Raw genomic sequence first — 24,392 nt, 5'->3', positions numbered from 1 at the left:
GCTTGGAAGGGAAGGAGCGCCGTTTTGGAATGCAGACTTTGATAGAATGGTCTGCAGGCATTATGTTGCGTTTGCAGAGCCCCCGATGTACCTAAACAGTAAAAACCCCCCACAAGTGACCTCATTTTGGAAACTAGACCCCCCAAGGAACTTATCTAGATGTGTTGTGAGAACTTTGAACGCCCAAGTGCTTCACAGAAGTTTATAATGCAGAGTCGTGAAAACAAAAAATATTTTTTTTTCCACAAAAGATTTTTTAGCCCCCAAGTTTTTATTTTCACAAGGGTATCAGGAGAAATTGGACCCCAAAAGTTGTTGTCCAATTTATCCCGAGTACGCTGATGCCCCATATGTGGGGGTAAACCACTGTTTGGGCGCACGGCAGAGCTCAGAAGGTAGGGAGCACCATTTTACTTTTTGAGCACAAAATTGGCTGTGGCGTTTAGAGACCCCCTGATGTACCTAAACAGTGGAAACCCCCCAATTCTAACTCCAACCCTAACCCCAACACACCCCTAACCCTAATCCCAACCCGATCCATAATCCTAATCACAACCCTAACCCCCAAAACACCCCTAACCCTAATCAAAACCCTAAACCCAACACCCCCCTAATCCTAATCTCAACCCTAACCTCAAAACCTAACCCTAATCCCAATACACCCTTATCCTTAATCCCAACCCTAGCCTTAACCCTAATCCCAAACCTAACCCTAATCCCAAATGTAACCCTAATGCCAACCCTAATCCAAATCCTAATCCCAACTCTAACCCTAACTTTAGCCCTAACCCTAGCTCTAACCCTAATCCTAGCTCTAACCCTAACCCAAGCCCTAACCCTAAGGCTATGTGCACAAGTTGCGGATTTTGTTGCGGATCCGCAGCGTTTCCGCAGCTGTGGGTCCGCAGCAGTTTCCCATGAGTTTACAGTACAATGTAAACCTATGGGAAACACAAAACGCTGTGCCCATGCTGCGGAAAAAAAACACACGGAAACGCAGCGGTTTACATTCCGCAGCATGTCAATTCTTTCTGCTGATTCCGCAGCGGTTTTACACCTGCTCCATAATAGAAAACCGCAGGTGTAAAACCGCAGTGGAATCAGCACAAAAACCGCGGTACATCCGCGATAAATCCGCAGGAAAAACGCAGCGTTTTGGTCCTGCGGATTTATCAAGTCCGCTGCGGAAAAATCCGCAGAGAACCATTCTATGTGTGCACATATCCTAACCCTACCCCTATTTGGAAAATAGAAATTCATACATTTTTTTTATTTTATTATTTTTTTCTTACTAAGGGGGTGATAAAGGGGGGGGGGGGGTTATTTACTATTTTTTTTATTTTGATCACTGTGATAGGATCTCACAGTGACCAAAATAAAAAAAGGGGAAGAATTTTCTTCTGCCGGCCGGCCGATCATGGCGGGCGTACTGCGCATGCGCCCGCCATTTTCTTTGCAGAGGAAGAAGCCGGCCGGCAAGAGGAGACGCAGGAGGACCCAGGGACACCGGTAAGTATAACAGGGTCCCCAAATCCCCCTATTTCTGTCCTCTGATGTGCGATCACATCAGAGGACAGAGAATGACATCGCTTTTTTTTTTTTTTTTTTTGCGGTCGCCGGTAAACTGTTAATTACCGGCGATCGCAAAACAGGGGTCGGTAAAAAACGACCCCGATCATGTTCTTTGGGGTCTCGGCTACCCCCGGCAGCAGAGACCCCAAAGAACATCCGGGTGCCGGGCGCACTGCGCATGCGCAATGCGCCTGCCATTATTTCCCCGGAAAAAGATGGCGGCGCCCATCGGGAGCCACGAGGAGCACCGGGGGAGGTAGGCGAGTATTGGGGGGCTATCGGAGACCACATTTCTCTGTCCTCCGATGTGCGATCACATCAGAGGACAGAGAAATTAAATGGCAAATCGCGTTTTTTGTTGTTGTTGCGACCGCCGGTAAACGGTTAATTACCGGCGATCGCAACTGTGGGTCGGTAAAAAACCCCCGAATCATGTTCTCTGGGGTCTCGGCTACCCTCGGCAACCGAGACCCCAGAGAAAATCCGACTCTGGGGGGCGCTATTCACTTTTTCCACAGCGCCGTTAATTAACGGAGCTGTGGTTTAAGTACCCTTAGCGGCCGCCGTTAAAAGGCATATCGGCGGTCGTTAAGGGGTTAAAAAGGTAGCTTGTGTTCACATTCTCCAATTCCCTCTCAAATACTGTATACCGTATATACTCGAGTTTAAGCCGAGATATTCAGCCCATTTTTTTTTTTTTGGTTGAAAGTGCCCCTCTTGGCTTGTACTGGAGTCAGTCCCGGGGGGGTTACTGCTCATTACAGTAATGAATATGGACCCGATTCCACTCCCATGGGGTGGAGCTACATATTCATTACTGTGATGAGCGGTAACGGTGACCGCTCAACGCTGGAAGAAGCTGTCAGCGCCCGGAGATGCAGAGACCGCGCCAGGAGCAGGTGAGTATAATGGGGAGCACTGCGCGATATTCACCTGTCCTCGTTCCGGGCGCCGCTCAGTCTTCCGCGTCCTCTGCAGTGATGCTCAGGTCAGAGGGAGCGATGACATGGTTAGTCCGTGCCCTCTGCCTGAACGTTAGTGCAGAGGACGCGGAAGACCGTGGCGCCGGAACGAGAACCGGTGAGTATTGCAAGTGCTGGGGGCCTGAACGACTTTTTTTTTTTAAATCGCAGCAACAGCATATGGGGCAAATATCTCTATGGAGCATCTTATGGGGCCATAATCAACATTTGTGCAGCATTATATGGGGCATATTTTAATATGGAGCATCTTATGGGGTCCATCATGAACTGTATGGAGCATTATATGGGGCTCCTGACTCAATATGGATATTCAAAAAACACTTAACCTACTGATATCTCAATTTATTTTACTTTTATTGGTACCTTTTTGCATTTTCCACCCTAGGCTTATACTCGAGTCATTAAGTTTCCTATTTTTTTGTGGCCAAATTAGGGGGGGGGGGGGTTGGCTTATACTCAGAACGGCTTATACTCAAGTATATACCGTATGTAAATTGCCTCTTCAGAGAAAAAGAGGACTTGAATTATTATTATTTATATAGCACCATTAGTTCCATGGTGCTGTACATGAGAAAGGGGTTACATACAGAGTTACAGATATAGTTTACAGTAAACATGTTAACAGTGACAGACTGGTACAGAGGGGAGAGGACCCTGTCCTTGCGGACTTACATTCTATGGGATAGTGGGGAAAAGACAGAAGGTAGGGGGCGTGATGGGCGAGTATACTGGTTGCTCGGGTTTTCCCCGAGCACACTTGGGTGGTCTGAGTATTTGTGACTGCTCAGATTTAGTTTGTTGACGCAGCTGCATGATTTACAGCTGCTAGCCAGCCTGAGCACATGTGGGGTTGTCAGGGAATCCCCACATGTAAATTAAGCTGTCTAGTAGCCGCAAGTCATACAGCTGCGGAAAGGAAAACTAAATCTGAGCACTCAAATACTAGGAGACCACGGCAAATAAGCCTCCTTACCTTGACAAGCCAGAGCTCGTTTGTCACTCTCCACAAGGAGAAACCTTACCCCTTCGACCTTCTCAAATACTGAAATTTTAGTTCCTGTGATGTAGTAATGCACTGATGGTGGTTCTGGTGATGTATTCACGCAACTACTAGTTATGAGTGAGCATGCTCAGGTGGTATCTGAGTATCTCAGGCGCAATGTGTTAGTCCGCGCAGCCACAAGGCAATCCCTGCATGTGTTGCAGCGGTCTGACAACAGCTGCAAATCAAGCCACGGGGACTCAAACATTATTTGAGCATGCCTGAGATACTTTGAAAACACCCAAACATGCAATAACAACAATCAGCCACTACATGATTTTATGGTACTCATCTCTTTCTATGTGGTGACACTACCACGCTAGAAGTGTTAGGGTAACGGCTAGGCATCTCAGATCCTGCCATCATGAAGAAAATCCAGAGGAATGGCACACGGCAGCGTCCAAAACGCACTTCTAATCAATCCTGGTATTTTTCTTACACAGCCAGTAATGTGAGCACTACTCTACTGGTAGGCCACCAGTTTGGGTGAACCAGAATTGCATCTTATGGAGCAGCAGTTCTGTCACCTTTACTTACACCAAATATTCAGACAAAGCCATAAAGAACAAGTCACAATTACCAATGCAATACCATATTTTATTGTAACAGTACAAAAATCCTTTAACTTTTGTTTTTGGAATGCTAGTGGTGGAAAAGTCGCAGGTTGGTGTGCGCCAAAACAATACCCAACTCGTTACATGCTTCAATTATCAATTTGTCGGCTGCAGATCCAGAAGGAGCAGCAATGAACTGAACCCCGCTCTGCAAGGAAAATATAGGAATTAGAATATGAATGATATGCTTCTGGTTGTAAGAGTGCACAGGCCGGTCATTAAGAGATCGAAACGTTACAAGAAATTCTAAAAATGGATTTAGACTGTCAATTGTGGCTAGTAAATGGTAGACATCGGCCAATATAACTAGTGGATTGGCGCTTAAAGAGTAATAGTTTTAATTTTATAAATCAAATGTTCCACATAAATAAACTAATATATCTGGTCAGAAATCTGCTTCTTTCTCTAACATTCACCGAATACAGATTTCACCTCAGAATTGCCAAAATTGATCAATAATCCAAATTCTCAGAGAAAGAAGCAGATTTCTGATTATAATATATCTTAAGTTGCTTATATCCATGTGCACTATTAATTTATGAAATACAAATTAAAAAAAAAAACAAAAAAAAAAAAACAGACAGCTACTTTAAGGCCTTTTTATGCAGAACACTGCAAACTGTATGGACACCAAATAACTAAGGATTCTTTGCTCCCATACAGGTTGAGGTCACGTCTTCCCATGAAGACAACTATATGCAGTCATTTTTATAGGCCTTAGAACTTATTACATGTGACAACAGCTGCAAGATGCTTGATAGCTTGTAAATGGATGTCCACTCGAATCTCCAAGCAGCGAGTTACAGTCATGTATACAGGATGTTCTTCAAAGTATGGAATAGCTGAGCTTTAACACTATGGAGCATTTTGAAGTTATCTGGACTTCATGGGACACATACTGAGTTCAAAGAAATTTTAAGGGATTTATAGCCATTAAAAATTAATTGGGTAGTAAAGGCAGATTAACGCTCTTTATCTCTTCCTCATGAGTCATTGTCTTGATATTGTTTGGGTTTTTATAGAATACCAAGAAGTAGACTTATCGAGTTAGGGTACCGTCACACATTGAAATTTTCATCGCTGCGACGGCACGATTCGTGACGTCGCAGCGTCGTATGGTCATCGCTCCAGCGTCGTAGACTGCGGTCACACGTTGCAATCACGGCGCTGGAGCGATGCCGAAGTCCCCGGGTAACCAGGGTAAACATCGGGTAACTAAGCGCAGGGCCGCGCTTAGTAACCCGATGTTTACCCTGGTTACCAGCGTAAACGTAAAAAAACAAACAGTACATACTCACCCGTCGGTGTCCTTCAGGTCCCTTGCCGTCTGCTTCCTGCTCTGAGTGCAGCCGTACAGTGAGAGCAGAGCGCACCGATGTTTACCCTGGTTACAAGCGAAGACATCGCTGGATCGCTGTCACACACAACGATCCAGCGATGTCAGCAGGTGATCAAGCGACGAAAGAAAGTTCCAAACGATCTGCTACGACGTACGATTCTCAGCAGGGTGTCTGATCGCAGTAGCGTGTCAGACACAGCGATATCGTAACGATATCGCTAGAATGTCACGAATCGTAACGTCGTAGCGATGGAAATTTCAATGTGTGACGGTACCCTTAGGCAAATTTTATGCTAATGCAATCAAAAGTTATGTACCATTTTGCAACTCAAATTCTTTTGATAGTGCTTCCCCCCCCCCCATAAAGCTTTGATATTACAGTAGAGCAGTGTTCCCCAGCTTCAGCCCCCAAGAGCCACCAACAGGTCATGTTTCCAGGATTTCCTTAGTATTGAAAAGGTGATCATTGCATCACCTGGACTATACTAAGAAAATCCTGAAAACATGACCTGTTGGTGGCTCTTGAGGACTGGAGTTGGGGAACACTGCAGTAGAGTATTAAAGTAAGCACCAAATGTGCAAGAAGCCTCCCTGCACCATCATACATAGATATATACAGGAGGTCAGGAAAAGGAGATTTGTGTACTCACCGTAAAATCCTTTTCTCCGAGCCAATCATTGGGGGACACAGGACCATGGGTGTAATGCTGCTGCCACTAGGAGGACACTAGGTAAACTCAGAAAGAATAGCTCCTCCCCTGCAGTATACACCCTCCTGCTGGCTCTCAGTGAACCAGTTCGGTAACAAAGCAGTAGGAGCTTAATATTTAACAAGGATGAACTATGTCAAAAACCAAGTTAACTCAACAAAAACCAAAGCCAATAGGCTAACAGGGTGGGTGCTGTGTCCCCCAATGATTGGCTCGGAGAAAAGGATTTTACGGTGAGTACACAAAAATCTCCTTTCCTCCTACGCCTCATTGGGGGACACAGGACCATGGGACGTCCTAAAGCAGTCCCTGGGTGGGAAAATTAACTGCAATTGCTACTTGCACCCACAAGTTACAGATGCGGCACAGCCGCCTGCAAAAATTCGTCTGCCGATGGTCACATCTGCCGAGGCCTGAGAGTGAATATGGTAATGTTTTGTAAAGGTATACAGGCTGGACCAAGTCTCAGCCTTACAAACTTGTGCTGCCGAAGCTTGGTGCCGGATGGCCCAAGACGCACCCACTGACCGAGTGGAGTGAGCCTTAATCCCTGCTGGGACAGGAAGACCGGGAACGAGCCTGTGGTTGCAGGTTCTGAAAGGGCCGAGAGGGTCTCTGTTGTGGAGGCAATTTACTCTTCCCTCCAGTGGCGTCAAATTAATTGGTCGAGCTTTTCACCAAAAAGGAGGCCGCTCTGATATGGGAGATAAGTCAATGACTTTTTGGAAGTCGAATCCGCTCGCCAGTCCGAGCCATAAGGACCTCCGGATGGTGATGGCATTTGCTGCTGCTTGAGAAGCGCAGTCAGCGGCATCCAGGGATGCTGTCACTACAAAATCTCCCGCTCTGGCTATCTGAGTAGCGAGGTCTGCCATCTCGGGGGGAAGATTGGTATCCAGTACCGCTGAAGACAGGACCTCAGCCCAGTGGGTCATAGCCTTAGCCACCCACGTAGCGGCAAAATATGGAAAGAGTGCGGCCGCTGAGGCTTCAAAGGCTGAACACGCCATATTGTCGATCTGACGATCGGTTGGATTTTTAATAGAGGTGCCCTCTGAGGATAAAACAGATTTCGTAGCCAGGCGCGATATCGGAGGATCTACTGGGGGAGATTGTGACCAATCTTTTCTTAGATCCTGGGCAAAGGGATATTTGGACTCCATGGGCTTCTGCCCTGTGAATCGTTTATCTGGACAGATCCTGTGAGATTCAACAATTTGCTTAAACTCTGGATGAGTGGCGAACACTCTGAGCTCGTTTGGTCCTCTTAAAGGACACGGCATGATCCGTTTTAGATAAGGGTTCCTCCTCAAGTCTCAAAGCCTTATTCACTGACTCAGAGTTGAGAGTCTCCTGATCGTGATGAAATTCCTGATCTAGGGACGTATCAGAATCATCCTCTGAAAGGTTCTCTACTAGCCCCAATGGAAGGGGAGAGAGAAATGGAGCTCTCAGAACCCAAAAACCGTTGATGGTCTGGGGATATGGCATGAGTCCTATTCCTGGAAGAGTGAGCTCCTTGGCAAGGTACGATCCCTGGAGTACGAGGGGTTCTGACCATCGGAAGCATCGTCCGTATTAGTGCCCTGGTTAGAGGAAGGGTCTCGGAACAAGTCTAACGCTTTTGCCAGGGATGCCATAGACCGGGAAAGGGAGGTAGCCCTCTCAGGGGGACTAGGCTCACTGGGTTCAGTATCAGCAACAGGTGGTTCCTGAGCCGTCACCGGTTCACAAGCTGTGCATAATGCAGTATTGTGACCCCGGGGTAATGATACCTTACAAGAGGTACATGCAGCGAAAAATAGTGTGGGTTTTCCCAGACTTTGTGAGGCTTTGGTTGAGACATAGTAAAGCCTGGAGGAAAGCGCTTACTAGCAGGGGAAGGGTTAAACTATGTATCTGCAGCTTACCCAGGTCCTGTGTCTTGAGTCCCCAGGGCAGGTCCGCAGTGTAGGCAGAGAAAAACGCTAGTCCTGAGGGCTGTGATAGGAAACGCTGGAGCAGTGCTGCAGCATCAGGGCTGTGGGTGTCCCAAGATGGCCGCCGAGACCAGGAAGTGGGAGCTCACAGAACGAGAAGCGCCAGGAAAAGTGGGTGGGGCTAACTGCCGGTGGGCGTGGCAAAAACTCCGGCCTGTATTGAGGCAATTTTTTTTTCCCCCCCTTTCTTCTGCGGTTGCTTGCAGCGCCGCGACCGCTATTAGCGCCATAATTAGCTGCACTCCTTCGTGGGGTTGCCGCACTACGGACCATCCACGGACACAGGCTTAAGGTGCGGACCTCCCATACCCCGGGGACCAGGACCCCCCAGCGCCTTGGCCCCCCGCAGTGTACTCATGGTAGATGCGGTGGGCCGGTGCTCAATCCACCGTCGCCGTAGTCAGGGAGGGGGTGGAGAGCTTCTGCCACCATGCGTCATCCGTTATATCAGTGGTGATGCAGAGGGGGGCTGCACGGAAGCCATATATATCATGTCCAGCTATGCATCTGGCTCCAGGAGTGGTAGATGGAGGGCTACTCCATGTGGTCGACTGCTATGGAGGGGGAGATCAGAACGCGAAGGAACCGTTGCCCATAAGGGGAGCTCAGGGCTGGCATCCAACGTTGCAGGAAAGGATACGGGAGGGACGCTCCACGTACTTGCCCGTTGATGGTTCAGGGGAGATAGGAGCCTAGAAAGGATCTGTCACCCTCATTCGCTCCGTTAAAGGAAAAAAAAAAAAAAAAATAGAACAAAAAATCAAAAATTAAAATAAAAACTGGGGTCTGAAAGCAGACCAAAGTGCCTCCTACAGACACTAAGCAAGAACTGGTTCACTGAGAGCCAGCAGGAGGGTGTATACTGCAGGGGAGGAGCTATTCTTTGTGTTACTTAGTGTCCTCCTAGTGGCAGCAGCATAACACCCATGGTCCTGTGTCCCCCAATGAGGCGTAGGAGAAACAAACTTTTTTAATCAGACCTCTGTCCCTTGGAGAAGTTGCTCCATTTCACAGAATATCTACGATCACTGTACTCTAGATATAAAACAATTTTTCTTCATAGATCGCTGTATAATATGATCAAGGTGAACCCCCACAATTTGCTCATCATCTCACCTTCTTTGCCCGCTCCACATTGTCTCGGAATGGAAAAAATGCGTCAGAGCTCAGGGAAACGCCAGCTAGGGTAGAGATCCATTGCCTCTTGTCTTCTGGAGTCAGCTGCTCTGGAGGTTGGTCGTACAGGGACTTCCATTGCTCTAGCTCCTCCTGGGGACAGACGCCACATTTATCAGAGTTCAGCCATTTGTTGCACACTGCTCCAATGTGCACCAGTCACAATACCTTTTCTAGGGTCCCGCTGACATATTGGTCAATGGCATTTGAAATATCGGCCCTCTTCACTCCGGCTTTAAACTTCATTCCCAGGACACGTGGGTGGTGCCGCAGCCACCAATTATCAGCTTTGTCCCCAGCCAGACGGGTGCAGTGTATGCGGGATTGTTGCCCAGCACCCATACCCACCACCTGTCCCGAAAAGAGATACGATTAGACATGTACTACAGAAAGTAAAGCTTTATATTAAAGGGATATTCCAATCTTAAAGTGGCAGCTTATCACTAGAACATGCCAGTAGTTACTATTAACCCTGGCTGACCCATCCCCCATATCCTGACATTACGTCACGATAAATGTATTAAGTCCACAAATGCTTTACCTGGCCATCCTTGGCGTAGCATACAGAATTAGACTGGGTATATTTCAGCGCAATAGTGGCAACAATCAAGTCCCTGATTGCAGACTCCGAGAGCTACAAAACAAAGTTATATCAAAAACGCATCTTTAGCATTACATTTTAGTATGGACGACGCTTAAACAAGACAAAAAAAAATAAAAAAATAAAAATTGTATTTTGTAATCTTAAGGTTCTGGTCAGCAGTGGGGTATATACACACACACACACACACACGTCAGTTTTGGAATATTTAAGTATTTGCAGAATATTCAAAAATGTGCCAGAAATTGAAACCTGTAATTTGAGGTGTTTGACCCAAGCTTCTTGTAAACTTCATTCGCTAGTTGTGCACTATAGGAGCATTTCTGCCCCAATTAAAAAAAAAAAAAAAGGAGATTTTTGTGTACTCACAGTAAAATCTTTCTCTTAGCCTCTAATTGGGGGACACAGGACCATGGGTGTTATGCTGCTGTCCACTAGGAGGCGACACTATGCATATTCTGAAAAAGATTAACTGTGGCTCCTCCTCTGCAGTATACACCCCTGGACGGCATCAGCCTTCTCCAGTTTTGTGCAAAAGCAGTAGGAGGAACGTAACATGAACAGCAATTATGCCTTTAAGAAGGCAACTATGTACGAGCTCAAGAATACAATATGAGAACTCAGTTACAACAGCCCGGAAAGGGCAACAGGGTGGGAGCTGTGTCCCCCAATTAGAGGCTAAGAGAAAGATTTTACGGTGAGTACACAAAAATCTCCTTTACTCTGTCGCCTCATTGGGGGACACAGGACCATGGGACGTCCTAAAACAGTCCCTGGGTGGGAAGCAATGGACGAATATTGTGCAGACAGGCCCCTATACTTAGGGCACCGCCGCCTGCAGGACACATCTACCCAGGCTTGCGTCCGCTGAGGACTGGGTATGAACCCTGTAGTGTTTAGTAAACGTGTGTAAGCTAGTCCAAGTGGCCGCCTTACACACTTGTTGTGCCGAAGCCTGGTGCCGAATGGCCCAGGAGGCCCCTACCGCCCATGTAGAGTGTGCCGTAATACCGGCTGGAAGAGGAGAATTCTTAAGGCGGTAGGCCTCTTGTATGGTGGATTTGATCCACCTGGCAAGGGTAGCTTTGGAAGCTGGCAGACCCTTGTGGCCGCCTTCCGGAAGGAGGAAAAGAGAATCAGACCTCCGGAAGGACGCAGTCCTAGACACGTATATACGCAATGCCCTGACAAGGTCAAGCGTATGCAGAGCCTTCTGCACTCTATGAACCGGAACCGGACAAAGGGATGGTAGTGAAATTTCCTCATCGAGGTGGAAGTTGGACACAACCTGCGGAAGGAAGGATGGGACCATACAAAGAACTACCTTATCCTGGTGAAAAGCCAGGAAGGGCCGTCTGCAGGAAAGTGCTGTCAGTTCAGACACCCTGTGTAGCGAGGTGATTGCCACCAGGAAAACCACCTTCTGGGAAAGAAGGCGGAGAAGGACCTCCTTAAGGGGTTCGAAGGGTGGTTCCTGCAATGCTGTCAGGACCAGGTTGAGGTCCCACGTTTTTAGTGGTCGTCTATAGGGTGGAACCAATCGGGAAACCCCCTGAAGGAAAGTCCTTACTTGCGGCTTGGTAGCAATGCGCCTTTGAAAAAGCACTGACAGGGCTGACACCTGGCTCTTAAGCGAGCCCAATGACAGCCTGGCTTCCAGACCCGATTGGAGAAAACCAAGTACTTTGGGTAGGGAATAAGGGAGTGGGATCTGGCCATGAGATTCGCACCAGGTAAAGAAGGCTTTCCAGGTACGGTAATAAATCTTGGCAGAGGCTGGCTACCGTGCCCTGATCATGGTTCCAATAACATCCGACGAGAGCCCTGCCTCGGTTAGAACCCAGGTCAAATTGAGAGCCCCTGAGTTCTGGTGGTAGAACGGGCCTTGTGATAGAAGATTGTGGCGGTCGGGGAGACGCCAGGGGGCGTCTGCTGTGAGTTGTACGATGTCGGCGTACCATGTGCGTCTGAGCCAGTCCGGTGCAATTAGGATGGTTGGAACTCCCTCTTGTTTGCTCTTCCTCACCACTCTGGATATCAGGGGAAGAGGTGGAAAAATATACAGAAGCTGGAACTGGGTCCAGTCCTGAACCAGAGCGTCTGCTCCGAGCGACCGCGGATCGTGTATTCTGGCCATGAAGTTGGAGACCTTGGCATTGAAGTGGGATGCCATTAGGTCCACATCCGGGGTCCCCCAGCGGAGACAGATCTGGTGAAAAATTTCGGGATGGAGAGACCACTCTCCCGAGTCTATGCCTTGTCGGCTGAGGAAGTCTGCTTCCCAGTTGTCCACACCCGGAATGTGGACCGCCGAAAGAACCGACCCTGTGTCCTCCGCCCAGCGGAGGATGTGTGACACTTCTCGCATCGCCTGGGTACTACGGGTCCCCCCTTGGTGATTCACATATGCCACAGCTGTGGCATTGTCCGACTGTATTCTGATGTGAGAGGCTGCCAGTAAGTGATGGAAGGCCCTCAATGCCAGAAAGATGGCTCGAATTTCCAGGATGTTGATGGGCATGGTCGCTTCCACTGGGGACCACTTGCCCTGTGGTGTAGGTGCACCGCACCCCAACCAGTCAGGCTCGTGTTGGTGGTCAGAACCTTCCATTGGCCTGTGAGAAAGGATTTCCCCTTTGCTAGTGAGGTTGGCTTGAGCCACCAGTGCAGGGACCTCCTGGTTGACGTTAGCTGGAACTCCCTGTCGAGAGAAAAGGGATTCCTGTCCCAGGACTTGAGAATGGCTAGTTGGAGAGGTCTGAGGTGAAACTGGGCAAATGGGACCGCTTCTATTGCTGCTGCCATCTTGCCGAGGACTCTCATGGCAAATCGGAGAGATCGAGGGGGTTTGCGGAGGAGGGTGCGAACTGCTAGTCGGAGAGCCAGTGCCTTGGGAAGGAGCACTAGACCCCTGGAGGTGTTGAATAACATTCCCAGGAAGGTCAGGGACTGACTCAGGGTTGGTGATGACTTTTTAAGGTTGATTAACCAGCCCATGTGACAGAGTATCGGTTGTGATTGAGATGCTGAGCTCGCAGTCCTTGAAGGTGGGAGCCTTGATGAGTAGATCGTCCAGGTATGGAACGACTACTATGCCTCTGGAGTGCAGGACGTCCATGGTGGCTGCCATGACTTTGGCGAACACTCTGGGAGCCGTGGCGAGTCCGAAAGGGAGAGCCACGAATTGGTAGTGGTCCTGGCCTACTGCGAACCTGAGAAACCTCTGATGGGCAGGTGCAATGGGTATATGCAGGTATGCGTCTTGTATGTCTATGGAGGCGAGATATTCTCTCTTCTCCATGGATGCAATGATGGACCGAAGGGACTCCATGTGGAAATGACGGACCCATACATATTTATTGAGCTGTTTTAGGTCTAGTATGGGCCGTACGCTGCCTCCTTTCTTGGGAACTACGAACAGATTGGAGTAGAACCCTCGGAAGCGGTCGGTCGTGGGTACCGGTACTATGACTCCTCCTTGAAAAAGCGAGGAGACCGCTTGGTGGTAGGCACGAGCCTTGGCTGGCAGTTTTGGGGGGACAGAGGAAGAATCAGTCCGGTGGGTTGGAGGTGAAGTCTATTTTGTATCCGGAAGACACTAGTTCCCTGACCCACCTGTCTTCTGTAATAGGCAGCCAGACTTGATGAAAGAGCAAAAGTCGGCCGCCTACTGGTGTGGTGTCTTCCGGAGTCCGTGAGTCATGATGAGGAGAAAGTCTGAGATTTTCCTCCTCTGGGCTTAGGCTGGCCTGCTTTTGACTGCCAGGTCTTGTCCAACCTTTGCGTCGATCGTGAGTTGTCCCTGCGTGGGGAACGGTTACGATTTTGTGCTGGACGCGAGACGGACCAGCCGGAGGAGTTCTGAAAGGATCGGAATCGAGTTTGGTTACGCTTCTTGTAAGTGCGTTTAGGTTTCAGTTGGGGAAGAGAAGTACTCTTACCCCCGGTGGCGTTGGATATCATAGTGTCCAACTGTTCACCGAAAAGTCTCCCACTGAGGTAGGGGAGGTGCGTAAGGGACTTTGAGGCTGCGTCCGCTTTCCATTCCCGCAGCCAGAGGATACGTCGAATCGTGATGGCGTTTGATGCTATCCCCGCTACTCCCCTTGCTGAATCCAGAGATGCATGGAGCATGTAGTCTGCTACAACTGCTATTTGAACCGCTTGGTCCGACAGCTCAGGAGCGGATGCTTGGAGAGCTTGTAAACTCTTTGCCCAGGCCAGAATGGCCTTGGCAGCCCAAACTGAGGCGAACGCGGGAGCCAGGGATGCCCCTGCTGCCTTGAAAATTGAACGAGCCATGCGTTCTACCTGCCGGTCTGCTGCGTCCCTGAGGGTTGAGCTATCTGGCAGTGAAAGGAGGGTCTGTGCTGCTAGCCTAGAGACTGGGGGGTCCACTTCAGGTGGATCTGTCCATTTCTTGGTGTCCTGTGGGAAGGGGTACCTCGCCTCCAGATATTTGCGATTAGCGAATTTTCTCTCAGGCTGTGAGAGCTGCTTTTTAAAGGATCGCCTTTAACCACCCAGAGTTTGAGAAAACCTTAGGCGGCTTCAGAGGTCCTTCAAAGGAAATCTTATGTTCTGGGGCCTCTGGTGGCGGATCAGAAATGTCCAGCACCCGATGGATGGAAGAAATTATGTCCTCAACTAGTGCTGTATTGCTAGGAGGGATTGGGATCTGGGACTCCTCCGTTTCTCTGTCTGAGTCAGAGTCGCAGATGCCTTCCGAATCCTGTGTATCACTGAGGCGTCCCCTGCCGAGTGGGCCGGGGAGGAGGCTTTCTCTGGTCGGGGATTGCGGAGATCTGCATTGTCTGTCCCTGGAATGGGACGGTCTAGATGACCTGGATATACAGTGTCTCTCCCTAGAGGGGGATGACCGTGTGCTATGGGATGACGCAGATGGACTTGATCCATGGGTCCGCTTGCGTCCTGACCTAGACATGGATGTGCCAGGATCATCTTGTTCCTGAGTCAAGCTCTCCCTTTGCTGGGTAACGGTCATAGCCGGGGCATGACCCTGCAGAGCCTGAAGCAATGTGGAGGTTAGGTTATCTATAGACTGCGTCATAGATTGCGATATCCGAGTAGCCCATTCCGGCGTGGCATTAGCAGGGGCTTCTTGGGGCTCTGACACATTAGTTTGTATACAGTTCTGACAATGCGGGTACGTGCTACTGGGGAGGGCGGTCCCGCAGGCTGTGCAGAAAGCATAATAGCAGTTCTGCCTGGTTCTCTTGGACCTTGAGCCAGGCATAGTGCCCTGATGCCGGCAGAGGACCTTACAGGGGTAGAGAAACCTATAGGGGAGCCTTATAGGTAATATGGATTCACAGCTGAGTAAAAAACCCGGCTGTGATCTTACCCCACCAGTGTGCCCCTAGTTCCAGCGCCGAAGATCCAGTCCTGTGCCCCCCGGAGACTGGCTGCCTGGTCCTGGTCCTGCAGATCGGGAGATGCAGGGTTAATCTGCAGCAGAAAAATGGCTGCTGAGAAAAACAGGAAGGAGGAGAAGGGGGCGGAGAGCTGGAAAAAAAGGCGGCAAAGCTGTGTAAAAACGTGCCCTTTCTGTCTCGATCCACCCCCTTTATGACACTGTAGAGTGTCATATTTGTCATCCGGGGGGCGGGCTGGGGGGCGGAGAGGAGGCGGCGGCTTCAGCTAGGCCGAAGCCAGGGCCTAAATTAGATGCCTGAGGCCCAGAAGGGCTCCAGGGGAGCGCGAAAGTCCGGGAGGGGGTCGGATCTGAACCGGACCCCTCCGGATTTAAAGGCAGGATGGCGGTGGAGCTATAAGCGGAAGGGGGAGCCCGGTAGGGGTCTCCCTGAGGCAGTATAGAGCTGGTGCTGCCGCAGAGACAGGGGGCGCAGGGAGCCCTGTGTCTGTATGTGCCATGCTTGCCTGCACTCCCCCTGGCCCCAACAGGAGCCCACAGCTGAGCTGGGGTCCCTGGATGCAGGCGCAGTGCGCTGGCCCATTGCTGGGAGCTGTAGAATGCTGCCTGTACAGGCCCTACCTGAGGTGTCTCAACCTAATACCCCCAGAGGGGGATAGGGAGGGTGCTGTTGTCACCTTCAGGGGCCTTTATCCTCGCCTCGACCTCAACCCAGAAACCAAAAGGAATTGGGGAAGGAGGGGGGGGGGGGGTCTCAACCGAACCAGCACCCGAGGGACTGGGGAAGGAGCAACATGGGGAATAGCCATCTCTACTTCAACTGGGCACCCCCATAATAGGGGGCCGAGGAAGGAGCCATGCCAGGAGTCTCACAGGAGACCCTCTTTTCTTAATCTGTAATCCCGTCGGAAAAAAACGGAGTAAAAATCTTTTAGGTGTGCCTCCTATGCGACACTAAGCAAAAACTGGAGAAGGCTGATGCCGTCCAGGGGTGTATACTGCAGAGGAGGAGCCACAGTTAATCTTTTTCAGATTATGCATAGTGTCACCTCCTAGTGGACAGCAGCATAACACCCATGGTCCTGTGTCCCCCAATGAGGCGACAGAGTAATAGGAAGCTTGTTCAAAAGAGTTTTGATGTGGATTCTGAAGCAGAATCCCTACAAAATAACTTTTTTGTAAAGGCAGGGACCCAGATTCTAGTGATGTGTCACTTACTCAGCTGCTTGCTATAATCTTCATCAAAATCACTGTTTAAATCAGAAGATAACCACTAAGGAAATAGTAACCCTGCCACCATGTAGTCCTCTATATTCATAAATTCTTCAGAGTCACATCCCCGTCACTGATTGCAGCTTTCTGCCTTTGCACAGTAGGGTGGGTTTATACAGAGCTCAGCATTCAGATAAAAATCAATCAAAACTGCAGCACACCGTTCAGTAAATGATACTTCGCTGGAATCAGGATCTCTGCCCCTACATCATGCTGATGAGCGGCAACCGATTCACTTTAGTAGAAGGCTGCAGTGTGTCAATATATAGAACAAATGTAAAAACCATACAGGACATGGTACACACATTTGCTAACTGTAGCTCAGTGTGATATAATCTAGTCTACGGTACTGCACATATTTGGGGCTCTTTAAATGGAGCATGACAAAATACAGTTTGCTAGGCATGTGCTAGGTGTACAGATCCCTAGAAATAAGGGTACCGTCACACATTGAAATTTTCATCGCTGCGACGGCACGATTCGTGACGTCACAGCGTCGTATAATCATCGCTCCAGCGTCGTAGACTGCGGTCACACGTTGCAATCACGGCGCTGGAGCGATGCCGAAGTCCCCGGGTAACCAGGGTAAACATCGGGTAACTAAGCGCGGCCCTGCGCTTAGTTACCCGATGTTTACCCTGGTTACAAGCGAAGACATCGCTGGATCGCTGTCACACACAACGATCCAGCGATGTCAGCGGGTGATCAAGCGACGAAAGAAAGTTCCAAACGATGTGCTACGACGTACGATTCTCAGCAGGGTGTCTGATCGCAGTAGCGTGTCAGACACAGCGATATCGTAACGATATCGCTAGAACGTCACAAATCGTAACGTCGTAGCGATGGAAATTTCAATGTGTGACGGTACCCTTAGTTAAGTGTACTTTCCGTGACCTCTCCTGGCACAAAGCCACTAAAATATGTTAAACAGAATTAGCGACCCAAACAAAAAAAAAAAAAAACACAAAGGACTGCAAGCCTGTACTTCTTTCTTTGCTGTAACCAGATTGCTGAAGAGGGAGCCGTCCACAACTGTGTCATTTCTCCGTTGTTCCAGTTGCAAACCAAAAATGGTTCGTACCTCAGTATTATCAGGCTCATAAGTGGAGTCCACCTAAAAAGAATAAAAAATAAATAAAATAAAATTATATTATTTATAATAAAATAATAATTATTTTTATATAGCGCTAACATTCCGCAGCGCTTTAAAGTTTGCACACATTACCACCACTAGTCTGCTTTACATGTATAATGAAGATTGCTTTCAGATGCCCATGCTGGAAAGAGGAACCCACGCCATAACCCAAGTTACAGATCCTGAAATTGCCTTCCTTTATGTGGCAGTCTCGCCAAGGGAGAATATCTTTTTTGGCAACCACAATTTCAGAAGTGTGCCCACTCAGACCTTTCTCCCAGCACATGGAGATCATTATGTATACCACAACGTGTGCTTCCAACTATCTGGAGGTGCTTATTACCAAATTATGGGATCAAGCCATGCATGGGCAGCTAGTACTAGTGTAAGGACGATGGGAAAGGAGAAGGAAGAAAAAAAAAAAAATTATAATTCCAACAATTTCACTAATCAAATGCAGATGGAATAAGCCCATCATATCCTAATATAGTCCGCTTAACTTCTAAGAACCTAAATACCTTTATATTTACAGCATTCTCCGGATTTCATACCGTGACCTGTGCACTGTTTAATGGAAACCAGGCCCCGTGTATGATCATACATTACCTGCAGGACACAGTAACTGCCATTCTTCTTTTTGGAGAGGATTTTCAGAGCCTCTTCATCGTACCCTGGAGCTATAATGCCATCAGAAACCTAGCAGAAGACAAGATTAAGAGCTGACCATTAGTGACTGATGGCTGCAGATTACAGGAGGATTCGTCATTAGGACATGCATCTACTCAATCCTTCCATCTGCATTGGAATAAAGGAGGTATTCCCATGTAGAAGAGGCATCAGCACAGGGGAGGCTATACATAAATATTCTTGGTAGTGTGCTGCCAAATCCTTTACCGATTTAGACTCCAATGAAACTAGCCATGGGCAGTGGGGGAGAACTATTCAATTAGGGGTGGCCTGGGACTGAACTGATGAAAGTCTGGGTATTAGGGCGCAGTCAGACGGCCATATAAAATCGGGATAGACTTTGACTGCAATGCAAGGACTGGCCGGTGGCCCTCTAACCGAGCGGGACTGCTTCATACATTTCTATGCTCAGGTCTTACATTGGGGTCTGCTTTATACGGCCATCTGACTGCCGGAGGTGGAACACAGATGCACCCAGTACTACACCATATCTCCCATTCACGTCTATAGCTTGGGTTGGCAAAGAATGCACAACATGGAGAAAAGAAAGAATGAAGGGGTTACTATTATAATATGCAGAGTTTCCCAACTGTTGGCTTAAAGCATGTAACGCACAACTCCAGTGGAGGCGACTTGCCCTCACTTTATAGACCCCAATACCACTTGCCTGTGCAGCCCCCTGTACCAGAGGCGAGAAACTAACACACTGATCAGCTTCAGTCATTAATGCCCAAGGTTTCACCTAGTGAGATCTTCATACCTCTCTGGAGATGATCTTTGCAGTGGGGACGTCACACACATCAGAAATAGCAATAAAGTCACCAAACGACGACATCCTGTCAGACCCTAAGGAATAGAAGCCCACAGAACAGCAATTAACCGCCCAAATTTTTGATGATTTCCAAAAAATAATTACAAGTAAAAATGTTGCCATCACAAGGAAAGCCGTATCAAGAAAACCCGTCACTTACCTCTGGCTCTCGCATAGGCACATGCCAAGGGAGTGAGCGTGGCAAACAGGTCGTGTACCATGCACACCTGGGCCTCTTCTTCTGTCAAAGGAACGCCAACAGCAGCCCCTGGTGGTAGAAAGTGATATTACAAGATCGGCATCAAATGACTGGAGGAAGTTAGAAGCGAGACCGCACTGGAACATACAAGATCCAACAATCTGTTCTTTAATATCGATACATGTCGAGAATAGTCTGAGCAATATAATTAAAGCGTAGTTTCAGAAACTAAGTATCACAGGATTTGATGACATGGATTGTTACCTGCAGGGCTCACATGTTTGAAGGAGGTGGCCGCAGGGAGGCCCAAAGCATTTTTCAGCTCTCTCACCAGCTGCCAGCCGTTCAGGGCATCACACAGATTAATAAACCCCGGAGAGCCATTCAGCACTGCAGAAGGGAGATAATAAGGACGTAAAATCATGTCACTATATTGTGAACCATCTGTTCCATACACTCCTGGCTCATCAACAGTAAAGCTTTTTATTTATGGAGGGGCGCATGCACAACTTTTAAGAACACGGGCATGAATATAGAATGGGATCTAAATATCTTCTATGAGCAACTTCGGTGCAATTTGGTGATCAAAGCTTTTGTCAGCTCGTTGGAGACCATGTCACAAGACAAGAGTGGCAAGTGGCTTAGTGACCAAGACATTAAGATTTTGGCTCCATGGCTAGGCCAAGTCTGAAAACATTGAAGCCGCAAAGTTTGAAAGCCAAACTGTCAACCTCAACTATATAAAATACTATTAACCTTGTGACCATTGGGCAACATTAACAAAGTAGGAGAACACTTCTGATCTATAGTGATCGTGTTACACCATGGACTAGGACAGAACGGACAACAATTAGGAAGTCGAGCAATATGGGGCCGATCTTTCAGAACATTATGAATCATGGACTAAAATATAGGAAACCTGTAGATAAACCAGCGTTTCTGGTCCTTTGTTCATTGGTCACTTACCGGTTAACGGAAGTCGTGGTCCATGAGTAAAGATCTGAGCAGGCACCTGGTGAGGATTAATGCCGTACCGCAGTGGAAGCTGAGATACACCCTTACTGTACTGCTTACGGAAATAATCCGAGATGGCGTCATCATACTGGGCGGTGTGAGTGAAAGCCTGGGACAAGAGCAGAAGCTATAACAACAAGGGATATAACAGGCCACATTTCTGGCCCCATCGACACACTACCTTTAGAGCCAGTTGGCAGCGGCTCTCTAGGGTCGTGTCTTTCTGTTCAGATTTTTCCATTTCATTTGCAATACTGTTGTAATCGCTGGGATCACACACGACAGTGACACGTGCGTGATTTTTGGCAGCTGCACGAAGTAGCGTTACACCACCTAAAATTAAACGGATATCTTTAAGTGGTAAAATTGCAAAGAGGGTTTAAAAAGAGGGATTTTTGGTTCTTACCGTAAAATCTTTCTTGGAGCCTTCATTGGGGGACACAGGTAACCATGGGTGTATGCTGCTGTCACTAGGAGGCTGACACTATGCAAATAAAGAAGTAACTCCTCCCCGGCAGTATACACCCTCCGACAGGCAACTCAGTTGGTGCAAAAGCAGTAGTAGGAACAGGTAATATAAAACTCAACCTATGTACCAACCCACAACAACGGCACGTTAGCCAACACGGTACAACTTCAAGGGAGGGTGCTGTGTCCCCCAATGAAGGCTCCAAGAAAGATTTTACGGTAAGAACCAAAAATCCCTCTCTCGCTTCATTGGGGGACACAGGTAACCATGGGACGTCCCAAAGCAGTCCCTAGGGCGGGTATTCTGCAGAAAAAGAGGAGTCAGGTTGGCCGGTGAGAAACCGCCGCCTGCAGTATCCTCCTACCCAGGCTCGCGTCCGCGAAAGCCTGAGTATGCACCCCGTAGAATTTGACAAAGGTGTGCATGGAAGACCACGTAGCGGCCTTGCAAACCTGCGAGGCCGAAGCTTGGTGACGAACTGCCCAGGAAGCTCCCACTGCCCGGGTAGAGTGAGCCTTCACCCCCGAAGGAGGCTGTTTGTCTTGGACGCGGTATGCCTCCAAAACCGCTGAACAGATCCAACGAGCAATCGTGGATTTGGAGGCAGGAAGACCCTTTCGACGCCCATCCGAGACGACAAACAGAGGATCGGCCTGACGAAAAGAGGCAGTTCTGGCGATGTAAATCCGGATAGCCCTGACCACATCCAGCTTGTGAAGGGATTTCTCCAATGGATGAACCGGGGAAGGGCAAAAGGACGGGAGGACAATGTCCTCGTTGATATGAAAAGATGAGACAACTTTCGGTAAGAAGGAAGGAACCGGACGAAGAACCACCTTGTCTTGATGCAGGACCAGAAAGGGAGAACGACAGGATAAAGCTGCCAGCTCTGAAACCCTTCTAATGGAGGTGATGGCGATCAAAAAGGCTACCTTCCAGGATAGAAGCGAGAAGGAAACATCCTGAAGCGGTTCAAAGGGCGGCCGCTGCAGGGCATCTAAGACGAGGTTGAGATCCCAAAGCTCAACAGGAGACCGGTAAGGGGGAGCTATATGAGCGACCCCCTGGATGAAGGTCCTCACCTGAGGCAGGGAAGCCAGGTCTCTTTGAAAAAGAATTGATAGAGCGGAGATCTGACCCTTCAAGGTGCTAAGGGAAAGACCCGAATCTAGGCCCATTTGAAGAAAGCTGAGAAGGGAAGGAAGGGAAAAGGTCATAGGAAACAGATTGTTATCCTGACACCACCGGAAAAATGCCTTCCAACATCTGTGGTAGACACGCGATGAGGCCGGTTTTCTCGCTCTTATAGTCTGGATGACGCTATGAGAAAAACCCGCGTTCTTCAGGACCGCGGCCTCAACGGCCATACCGTTAAATTCAGCGACCGAGAATTCGGGTGGGAGAGAGGCCCCTGTGAAAGAAGGTCCGGAAGATCCGGAAGTCTCCACGGAACATCCGATAACATGTTTATCAGCTCTGCGCACCAGGCTCTGCGAGGCCAATCTGGAGCTACCAAGAGTACGGGGACCCCTTCCGACTTGATCTTCTTTACGACCCTTGGGATCAGAGGGAGAGGCGGGAACAGATAGGGCATCCGGAACTGGGCCCAAGAGATCACGAGAGCGTCGCATCCAACGGCCATCGGGTCCCGAGACCTGGCGACGTACTGGGGAACTTTGTGGTTTGCCCGGGAGGCCATCAAGTCGACGTCCGGAACGCCCCACCGCTGGCAAATCTGGCTGAAGATTGCTGGAAGAAGAGACCACTCGCCCGCCACGATGCCCTGGCGACTTAGAAAGTCGGCCTCCCAATTGTCCACTCCTGGGATGTGGACGGCTGACAGAGGGAACATGACCCTCCGCCCAGCGGAAAATTTTTGCTACTTCCGCCATGACTTGACTGCTGCGAGTCCCCCCTTGGTGATTTATGTATGCCACGGCCGTGGCGTTGTCCGACTGAATGCGGACCGGCTTTCCCGAAAGGAGAGACTCCCAGCGGATGAGGGCTAGGAAGATGGCTCTGATTTCCAAGAGGTTGATCGAGAGGCACGCCTCTTGAGCAGTCCAGCGGCCCTGGGCTGTGAGGTGGAGAAAGACCGCTCCCCAACCTTGGAGACTGGCGTCGGTGGTAATCACCTGCCAGTGGGGGGGTAAAAATGACCTCCCGCGCAGAATGGAGGTGGACAGCGTCCACCAAGAGAGACTGTCTCGCCCTGGGGGAGAGGCGAAACGGACGGTCCAGGGAAAGCGGGTTCCTGTCCCAGGCAGACAGAAGAGCCAGCTGGAGGGGACGAGAGTGGAACTGAGCATAGGGGACCGCTTCCATAGAAGCGACCATTCTCCCCAGAACTCTCATGGCTAGACGAAGGGACAGAGGACTCGGACCCTTTAGCGCTCTGACACCCCGACGAAGAGAAAGAAACTTCTCCTTGGGAAGGAAGACCTGAGCCCGAAAGGTATCGAATTCCATGCCTAGGAACTCCAGCCGTTGGGTTGGAATCAAGGAAGACTTCTGGTAGTTGATCAACCAGCCTAGGCGAACTAAGGTGTCCAGAGTAAGATGGAGGCTCTGGCTGCAATCCCCCTGGGATGGGCCCTTGACCAATAGGTCGTCGAGGTATGGGATTACCAGAATCCCTTTTGAACGCAGGATGGCCATGACAGCTGCCATGACCTTCGTGAAGACCCTGGGAGCAGATGCCAGCCCGAAGGGGAGGGCAGTGAACTGGTAATGATGCTCCCTGATCGCGAATCGGAGGAACCTCTGATGCTGCACGCAAATAGGAATGTGAAGGTACGCATCCCGAATGTCCACTGAGCACAGAAACTCTCCCGGCTCCATGGACGCGATCACCGAGCGCAGAGATTCCATTTTGAAGTGTTGAATCCGAAGGTGGCGGTTCAATCGTTGAGATCCAGAATCGGACGGAGAGAGCCGTCCTTTTTTGGAACCACGAACAGGTTTGAATAAAACCCGGAAAACCGCTGACGAAAAGGCACCGGCACTACGACTCCCAAGGCGAGGAGCGAATCGACGGCTTGGAGAAGCCCTGGGAGATGAGAGGGCTTTTTGGGAGGACGAGAGAGCATGAAACGTCTTCCTGGGGGCGAAGAAAACTCTATTTTGTAGCCTGACGTGACGATCTCCCTGACCCAGGCGTCGTCGACTACTGAAAGCCAAACCTCTGAGAATAGAAGAAGGCGGCCTCCCACCCTGGAAGGAGTTCCAGGTGGGGGCGACCCGTCATTTATTAGAAAACCTGCGGCCCCGAGATCCCGATGGTTTTGCAGGGTGGCTCTTGGCTCTCCAGCGTGGCGGAGGCCTGAAAGAAGGTTTTCTTCGGTCCCCTTGTGAGGAGGAACGGTCCTGGACGGGGTTTCCCGAAGAGGCAAAA

General features: G+C 49.4%; 1 protein-coding gene across 1 annotated transcript in view; it reads right to left on the bottom strand.

Moving 5' to 3' along the window:
• Window positions 1–4,180: 4,180 nt before the first annotated feature.
• The window catches only part of ATIC (5-aminoimidazole-4-carboxamide ribonucleotide formyltransferase/IMP cyclohydrolase), a 32,680-nt gene continuing 12,468 nt past the window's right edge, over window positions 4,181–24,392 (bottom strand). The window contains exons 6-16 of the mRNA XM_077272264.1: window positions 20,711–20,862; window positions 20,482–20,638; window positions 19,780–19,905; window positions 19,477–19,584; window positions 19,266–19,351; window positions 18,425–18,514; window positions 17,669–17,797; window positions 9,957–10,049; window positions 9,584–9,766; window positions 9,356–9,508; window positions 4,181–4,359 (exon numbers count right to left, since the gene is read on the bottom strand). Coding sequence (XP_077128379.1) covers window positions 4,240–4,359; window positions 9,356–9,508; window positions 9,584–9,766; window positions 9,957–10,049; window positions 17,669–17,797; window positions 18,425–18,514; window positions 19,266–19,351; window positions 19,477–19,584; window positions 19,780–19,905; window positions 20,482–20,638; window positions 20,711–20,862 — 1,397 coding nt within the window. The 3' untranslated portion in view covers window positions 4,181–4,239. The remainder of the gene's footprint in view (window positions 4,360–9,355; window positions 9,509–9,583; window positions 9,767–9,956; window positions 10,050–17,668; window positions 17,798–18,424; window positions 18,515–19,265; window positions 19,352–19,476; window positions 19,585–19,779; window positions 19,906–20,481; window positions 20,639–20,710; window positions 20,863–24,392) is intronic.

This window comes from Ranitomeya variabilis, chromosome 7, assembly GCF_051348905.1.
Source record: "Ranitomeya variabilis isolate aRanVar5 chromosome 7, aRanVar5.hap1, whole genome shotgun sequence".
NCBI lineage: Eukaryota > Metazoa > Chordata > Amphibia > Anura > Dendrobatidae > Ranitomeya > Ranitomeya variabilis.
This window is presented reverse-complemented; position numbering and strand designations above follow the sequence as displayed.